General features: G+C 34.9%; 1 protein-coding gene across 1 annotated transcript in view; it reads right to left on the minus strand.

Annotated features, from left to right (window-relative positions):
• LOC144965396 (serum paraoxonase/arylesterase 1-like) overlaps positions 1 to 894 on the minus strand; it is a 7,991-nt gene extending 7,097 nt beyond the window's left edge. Inside the window, exon 1 of the mRNA XM_078900697.1 lies at positions 698 to 894. Coding sequence (XP_078756823.1) covers positions 698 to 816 — 119 coding nt within the window. The 5' untranslated portion in view covers positions 817 to 894. The remainder of the gene's footprint in view (positions 1 to 697) is intronic.
• Positions 895 to 8,916: the final 8,022 nt, after the last annotated feature.

Consider the following 8,916-nt stretch of genomic DNA (forward strand, 5'->3'; position numbering starts at 1 on the left):
TGGCCAAAAAACTTGCGACGTCAATAAATCGATGGATTAAAATTACCCTCATCTTGACAGAAACCCTCAAATATTCCTTGAAGTCTAAGGGTGGTGAAATTGTTTTCGACAAGAATAGGGTTTAATTGATCGAAATTTGAAGGACAAGTTTACAGGCCAAAATTGTATAAATGTATTCTTTTCAGAGTAGGGCAACAATGAATTTGTGGGAAGAGACATGACACCTGTAAGGTACTATTATTAAATTTTAAAAAGATTGAGACAAGTTGTTATCGGCGAGGTATTCATTTTACACCTGAGTCAGGTGAGAGAATATAAGTAAAGAGCCTTTTTCAAGGGCACATCTTTGCGCCGTCTACAATGTGAACTCGATCCCGGGATTTACTGGTCCCAAACCACAAGCCATAAAGACGCAGTAGAAAAGATTTTAAAACAATATTTTTTTCTATTCTTTTTTAAAATTTCATTGTAATTTATTTGTTATCTGATAAACAATTATGTCGATGTTGATAATATAACAGAATAACATTCATCGTTATACACGTATTACTGTTATCAAAGCGAAGTTTACTCATGGGCAAAACTTATTTTTGCATCTATAGACAAGACAAATAAAATAGAAAATCTAATGAAAGGTAAAGACATTTATAAGGGGAATAGAATGTATCTCTATTAAAAGGAATAAATTTAGGCTTACCTGCAAGTTCCCGGATGATGACGATGATTATGACGTAGATAACCAAGCCTATCTACCAACACGAAAACGTGATTTAAAACTAGCACAGTAAATATACCGAGCGAGAGTTTAAGCAACATGTTCGTTTGTCCAATCGCAAACAATAGTTAGTAATCGTCGCCCATCTACTTTTAATAACGATTCAACTACCAAACCGATTTGCATTAAATTAGACGATGCAATCGCAGACCTAATGTAATGTGAATCAAACCATCCGGAAATAAACCCTGATTTTATATGCTACGATGATGATTCAACATGTTTAGATCACACCTGTTTGTTGAGATGGATATTGGGTAAATGACAAATAAGAGTCTTGTGATTTTAGTACAATGTTTTGAAACATACATTAGGCATTTCCAGTTGAGCATTAAAAAGTATGAACTGGGGGTCTAAATTTCGATGCCAAGTCGAGGCAGGCTGATTTTTTTTTTGTATTTTAAAAATCTTTTTCTTTTCATTTTCTCTCTGCTTTGTTTTGCACTTTTTTATACGCGCCAATCGAATTATTGCCGTATTTGTGAGGCATTTTGATATTTATTTTCATACATGTAACGATAAACGTACTTTATTATTTACTCGCCTGTTTGCATAAATATTGGTAACATGAAAAATTGTTTTATATGTCCATATGACTTTTGATATATATTGGCTATGTTTTGGGCAGTTAGTCAAGGTTCGGACACTTTCCTAGTCCATTGGATACACCAAAGAATTATTTCAGGCATCTGGGATCTCAATGTAGTAACAGAAGAAGAGTCACAATAGAAACGTCGCCAGAGTTAAGCTTATATCTTTAACGGTTAGCCTAGATTTATTTTCAAACAATGATTTCTTCCAGTATCCTATAAAAATATATACCAAACTGTCTTTAACAAAAGGCCAACTTCGGGATGTTACTCGCGCTCTATCGAAGACTGAATCACATGGCTGTTACTGCTCTCTTGGTGAAAAGGGTTAGATATATGGTTATATTTTATATAGATAATTGGAGAAATTTTTGATAAAGCGGTTTAGAGTGACATAGAACCACTTGCTTGTAAAGGCTTAATCAACCCTACTTCAGCATTCTACTCGTTCAATAGAACCAGCCTTTTCACCGCAAATAATGTGACATCATAAAAACGCATAACATTTATTTTAGCTGCATATCCTTAAAACGTACATAACTAATTACTTAATCCTCATCGAGTCATGTGGGATAAACCATCTACCAAGGACTTCCCACGCTGATCAGGTTAGGCCAACATCTTTAAAACATTTAACCCATCACCTTTTCCATGTTTCTTTGGTCCTGCCTCTTACCAGTGCAGTTTTAGCAAAGCAGTTGCCTCCATTCAGGCAACATGCGCTAGTTGTGGTAGCCATCTTCATCTGCGTAGCTATGCTCACTGCATCTGTCTTTTCTCTTAGAGTTTCATTTCTAATTTTGTTTTATATTATGCTTTGGAGTTAGGCAGGGGTGTGTTTTGTCTCCAGATTTATTCAACCTCTATAGTGAAATGAAATTAAGAGATATCGAACATAAGAAGGGGGTGTGTATTGGAGGAAAGAATGTAACAAATCTGAGGTATGCAGATGATACGGTTCTACTGGCAGAATCTGAACATGAACTACAAGAATTACTGGATGTTGTAGTCAGGAGTAGTGAAAATATGGGACTGGAACTGAATATATCTAAAACAGAATGTATGACGGTATCTAAAAATAATAACCCACCAGCCTGTGTAATAACAAGCAGAGGACAAACAATACAACAAGTTGAATGTTTCAAATATTTAGGCTTCAATGTAACATCCAATGGAAAATCAGATTGTGAAATAAAGAAAAGAATAGGTATGGCGAAGAATGCATTCAACCAGCTGCATACAATTATGAAAAACAGGAATATTAGCATGAAAACAAAAATCAAAGTCCTGGATTGCTATGTATTATCTGTGCTGCTATATGGTTGTGAGAGCTGGACCATAAACAAGACCATGGTTAAAAGACTGGAGGCAGTGGAAATGTGGTTTTACAGAAGAATGATGAGGGTGTCATGGATGGAAAGGAAAAGAAATGAAGAAATTTTAGAAATGGCAAACAGAAAAAGATCACTGATAACAAAAATCATCAAACGCCAAATGGAATTTTTAGGACACATTATCCGCCACCCTGGTTTGGAAATACTCGCCTTGACTGGAAAGATGAATGGAAAAAGAATAAGAGGAAGACAAAGAATAACGTATTTGAAAGGGATAAGAACTTGGACAGATGAAGCTGAGAAAGATGGCGCTGCTTTAATAGAATTGGCAAGAGATAGATCAGCTTGGCGGAAGATGACCTCCGACGTCTGCTTCAGATATGGAACTACATGAGATTATGCTTTGAACAAGCCCTTAATATAATGTCAATTCACACTCTTAAGGAGGATTTCATCTTTTCATGATGACGTGACAAACACATTCCAGTTTGCCGGTTCCATCTTAAATCATTTAGCAGTCATCGAAAATGGCCTGAAAAATCAATGCATTTCCTGGCAGCCACATTATTTGCCTTATTCTTAAAAATGCAATTGCATATATCCTTCAAACTTTCACTTGACGGAATATTTCTCTACAATGAGGTGACGAAAACGCTTTTAACTTTTGAACAAGTCTCAAGGTCAAATCAGGCAAAGCGTTCCCACAACAATTGAAGCTCATCTATTGTTCGAGAGTCATTTCCTGACAGATTGATTTATAGATAACTGGAGTGACCACGAGGTGTTAATATCTGAACACATGATGTTATTTGAGCTACAGTATAGATTCTCCGGAATAAAAAACCCCAATGGTAATCCATGATGAAAAACGACGTGAGACGTGAATATATTAATATGATACGCTTAATTGTGGTCCCATGTCGACTTTTCAATAATACGATTGTATAGTGACTCATATTTATTATGGAAAGTACAACGAATCACAGCAGGGTGAAGGTTCTGCCTGTTATGTTCATCTTTTACTACTTAACTGCCGTACTCTGGAAAAACTCGCAAAGGTACCAGGTTTGAGGGTTTCTGCCAAGATAAGGGTTAATTAAATCGTTCGATGTTTGAAGGACTATTATTCTGGCTACATTTTAAAATATAAGTTACTTTCAGAGTTCCACAGTTAAGTGATTAAAAGGGAGAATAATGTTTTGAGTAGAGATCTGCTTGATCATATAGATTCATGCAAATAAAATGGTAAATAAATAACTTAGATACATACCTGAAATTCATAAATCCCTCTTTAAAATCACCGACGACTCTGGCATAAATTTTTTGACAAGGTATTACATTATTCGATGTCTTATAATTATGGTTGCATTCTTCTGAGCATGCTGTATGAACGATAGTATGAATTAGAAGATATCAGTTGCTTGATTTTTTTCTCCCTGAGTTGTATTTAACCCTCTCCTTACCAACCACAGGAAAATCGTCACATTCGTTACGATCCAACCAGCACTTCTATCATTCAGATTTATTTTGTAAATCACACAATTTAAAGAGAAATATTTTATTATAGCTATAAAAACGTGACACTGTGTTGTAGAGTTCATTTTGCTGATCAATATTATGCATAGAATGTACTTGTTGATTTTCTGTTTGAGTAAAAAAAAAACTATTTTTGTGTTGGTTGTGTGTGCAATTTTGGGGAAAATTTTGAAAATGGCTGGTAAGGAAAGGGTTAAGCTTTGAAAATGTTGGCCTCAAAAATGTGTAGTTGACATACATTCGATATCAGAATGTAAACAGAATGATACATTCATTTTTACGCTAACTTCATGGTAACGCAAATTACATTGTTACCTATATTTCCACAGGCTATTACTAACACAATTTTTGGTTTTAATTGTAAGAATCAATAAAAATCTGGCAAATTTTAATTAAAAAGTTGCTTCGTATTTTCCCCACTCAATAGGGTGTAATCATAGGTGCTGTTACTGGCCCTCAAAGGCCCAGCTTTCTAAAACTCTAGAAAGATATATGTCATGAGGAATTTTCAAATTCTTGTCGGGCTTTGAGATCTTGTGGTATATAACACTTACCATCGGACCTCAAAGTTACAGGTTTGAGTACCGTTGTGGGCGGAGCAAAGTGGAGTCCCTGAAAAAGGCTATTCACTTTCATTCTCTCACTGCACTCGAGTAACGGCGTCTCTGCAATTAAGGTTCTTTATTTTATATTATATTTAAAATGTATCTATCTATCTATCTATCAATCTATCTTTCTATCCATCCATCCATCCATCCATCTATCTATCTATCTATCTATCTATCTATCTATCTATCTATCTATCTTTCCCTTCTATCTATCTATCTATCTATCTATCTATCTATCTATCTATCTATCTATCTATCTATCTATCTATCTATCTATCTATCCATCTATCTATCTATCCACCTTTGTTAAAAACAAAAATATGTTATTCTTCGTGGTATGTTTGGTCTGACACCATTTCAGGTTCAAGTTCAACGTCTTATCTGCAAAAGGCGAATTACCAATTACTGCAGATTGTATACAATTATGTGGTGACTTTCTCTATTATTGTGTCATTGAGTTGAAAGATAATTGTCTAATAGTGGATCAAATTTTTTGTTGTTGGTAATATCTAGGATTTCTGGTGGGATAGTGTTCCATTCCTTGGTGGTTCTTGGGGAGAAACTGTTTTTATATGTGTTGGTTCTGTCTGTTGGAATTGTGAACTTACGGCTATGATAATTTCTTGTGAATGTCCCGTGTTGTTTTGTAAAATATTGTGGTAGAGTTGCTGCTGTTTTGTTGGAATGTACTGCACTGTGGAGAAGTTGGAGGTGTTTTTCTTTCTGGCACCGGTACAGGTTCCGCCTCAGGAAGCCAGGAGTACGATTTACTTTTGTCACAATATTATTAATAGGATGGTCCCATTTCAGTGATTTGTTTAGTTGGATTCCCAAGTAGGGAATTGTGTTTACATGTTTTAATTATTATTTGCTTATTTGGTAGTCATAATTAACTTTCTGCTTTTTTGTTTGTTATTGACATTACAAAGCATTTCTCTGGGTGGAATTTCATCTGCCAGGTAGAAGTGAGTCAGTATCATTCTGTAATATTTCTGAGTCGTTCTGGGTTTCAATGACTCGAAATAAGTGGCTGTCATCGTGAACAGCTGAGCTTGGTAACGGTTGATATGTTTCTTCCTAAATCGTTAATGAATTTTAGAAAGCAGAGCGGTACACAGACAGTTCCTTGAAATACCCCCGATAAAACTTCGCTTTTTCTCACTCTATATCCATCTAGGACTACTTCCTGAGCTCTATTGCAGAGCCAGCCTTCAAGCCAATAAAGTAACTTTTGTTTCTTCTGTTTTGAGTCCTTTCTTCATCAATGGTCTTTTCGGTGGACTTTGGTTCGATGTATTTAATTACATGTTGTTCCAATTTTCTGTGCAGTCGTCTATAGGGCACACTATCAAATGCATTCGAAAATTCTAAAACAAGTAGATCTATATGTTTTCTCCTGTCTAATGCCTTTCCTATTTCTTCTATGGTATTTACGAGCTGTCTTTCACAAGATCTATGTTTTTGGAACCCATGTTGGTAATCGACTAGCGCATTGAGTCTTTCATTCACAGTGCTGCATTATTGATTGAAACACAATATACTCGAGTAATTTACATGTGATAGACGTCACACTGGTCTATAGTTCGAGACGATATCTGGTTTCCCTTTTTTTTTGTATATGGCAGTGTCCAATGCATGCTATCAGTCTTTGGGCACACGGCCTGTGTCCAGTGACTGTTGGAAAATAATGCATAAATAAAGAGCTATTTTTGTTGCGCATTCTTTGAGGATCCTGGTGGGTATCAGATCTGGGCCAGTTGCTTTAGAAAGCTTTAGATCCTGGAGCTGTTCGGTTATACTGGTTTGTGTAATGGTTATTCTTGACAGTGGAGAAATGCTGCTTCCATTAAAAGTAGGCAACATTGTGTTTTCTTTTGTTAATGTGCTTCTGTAATGTGTGTTGAGGGTGTTGGCTTTGTCTGTGGTGTCAGTAGCTTCGGTTTCATCCAGTTTTTGTAAAAATTGTTATGCCTGATGTATCCTTGCGTTTAAAGTTGATGTATTTTCAGAAGCGATTTGCGATGCTATTGTTTAGGTTTATATCAAAATCGGAGAATTAAGCATCCTGAAATAAATGAGTGGATATTTGTCTATACCTAAGCACAATTTCGAAAATGATCAACTGAATTCTACAGAGAGTCTTTAAAGTAAATAGCAAAAGTGATCATTCAAACCTATCATCCTCTGTTTAGGAATCCTCCAAAAAACCGACAAACAACAAAAAAACAAAAAACAAACCCGCAATCAAATAAAACAAACAGAATTAAGAAACTAAAGCAAAAAAGACATAGAGAAAAATATATTTCTTTTGTGAGTTTTTTAGATGTACAAGAATAGAACTATACGAAATTGTCATAAAGACAGAGTGGGATAACCCAGGAGTCAATCGTAACTGGGTCACACGCACAAAAATCAAGCTTAAGGGGTTCAGTTTATTGCTCAAGTAGAACATATTTTAATATTCGATATTTCTATATTTATAGACAATTTCAAAACACATAATAATAAACAATAATCTGAAATAGGAAAATTGAAGTAAAAGATTTTTAAAAAGAGCATACCAAGAAAAAAAATTTCTCTCCCAACCACCCCCGACTCCAAAGATGAACAAACAGCCACATACGATATACAAACGGAGATCTGCGTTTCTTTTCAAGGGAAATAAGTGATTCTGTAATTTCCCTCCATTGTAATCAACGATTGCGCCCCTTACAAACAATCAATTTTAACAAACTTGCTTGAAAAGGTCCTCATAGAATAGATTTTCACATCTCTCATTCGTCTGCAGTGTTTTATTTATCGTGTTTTGTTGATAAAGAGGAAACACGAAACATCCATATTAACTGTTTTTGGTTATTTAATTGAAGTTTCCATTTTATTTCCAATTGTTATTAATTTCTTCGAGTTTCAAGAAGCAACAATTTCATTGCGCAGTTAGAACTTAGAACGCACACTCTTAGCTTTGAGCTTATTATAGTCAGATTTTAAAAATTAATGGCGCGTGTTTTTCTGGTTTTTCTCAGCTGTCTCTCTATCTAAAGATTTAAAAATTTGTGTCAACATCTGAATCAACTTGTCTTAACTGAATCTAGATTTTGGACCGTATTGATGCCATATTAAAAAGTTTTCTTCTTTAAGACCTATAAAAAACTACTTTAAAACAGCTGACATAAAATTAGAGATTTTACACTGTAAAAATGAAAACAAGGTACGCACCACAAAGTATGAATGAATTAATCGTATTTCCAAAAATTCTTGTGCTGACGTAATGATTATGAGTTCACGTCATACTTCTTTCCAAATAATAACAATTCACTTTCAGTGTTATAAACATAGAGCTACCACTTATGTAGTTTGTATTAAATTTTGAATTTATTATTTATGGCATATTATCTACATAATGTGGCAATTACCAAATACTGATATGAAATCTCTCGCTTTAAATCATTTGAAATAGTGATTGTATACTCAATATTGTCAAATTAACAAACACTGTTTATATAACTCTGACAATTTTTTGTCTATGCATGAACGTTTCACAGGGCCTTTAAAGGTTTTAAAAAGATATTAGGCTCTTAAACAACACGATTCGGTACGGAATCTCTATCAGTTCCACTCTCGTAAAGCTGCTAAAAGAAGTCTTCTTGTATCTATCAATCAGTCATTAAAGAGGACGGCAATGGTTTTTGAATTTCACAACCATGAGAAGATCGTTATCGAAATACGACAGATTGATCACCAGTGTAGAACGGCGTGGCAGGAAAAGGATCATAGATAACTTTGATATGGATATCATCCAAAGATGTATGGGTGAGCGTAAATATACATCCGAAAAAATATTGGACGTCTGATTATTCAAGCATCATCTGTAATATTATTCTGAGGTCAATGCAAAGGTGTTTTAAGACCGACTAAATATTGTTTGCTGCCCTCCATTGAAGCACCCGGCTGTATTGTATTGGACAACGCTATCATTCGTTGGCCCTTGGTCACTTTAAGGCTCCAACTTTGGCAAATATAAAAGCTGACATGATTTCATGATTTCAATCAGACAGTACTACATATTCTGACCA

Source organism: Berghia stephanieae, chromosome 2 (genome assembly GCF_034508935.2).
Source record: "Berghia stephanieae isolate SIO BIC M18660-M18661 chromosome 2, UCSD_Bste_1.3, whole genome shotgun sequence".
In the NCBI taxonomy this organism is placed as follows: domain Eukaryota; kingdom Metazoa; phylum Mollusca; class Gastropoda; order Nudibranchia; family Aeolidiidae; genus Berghia; species Berghia stephanieae.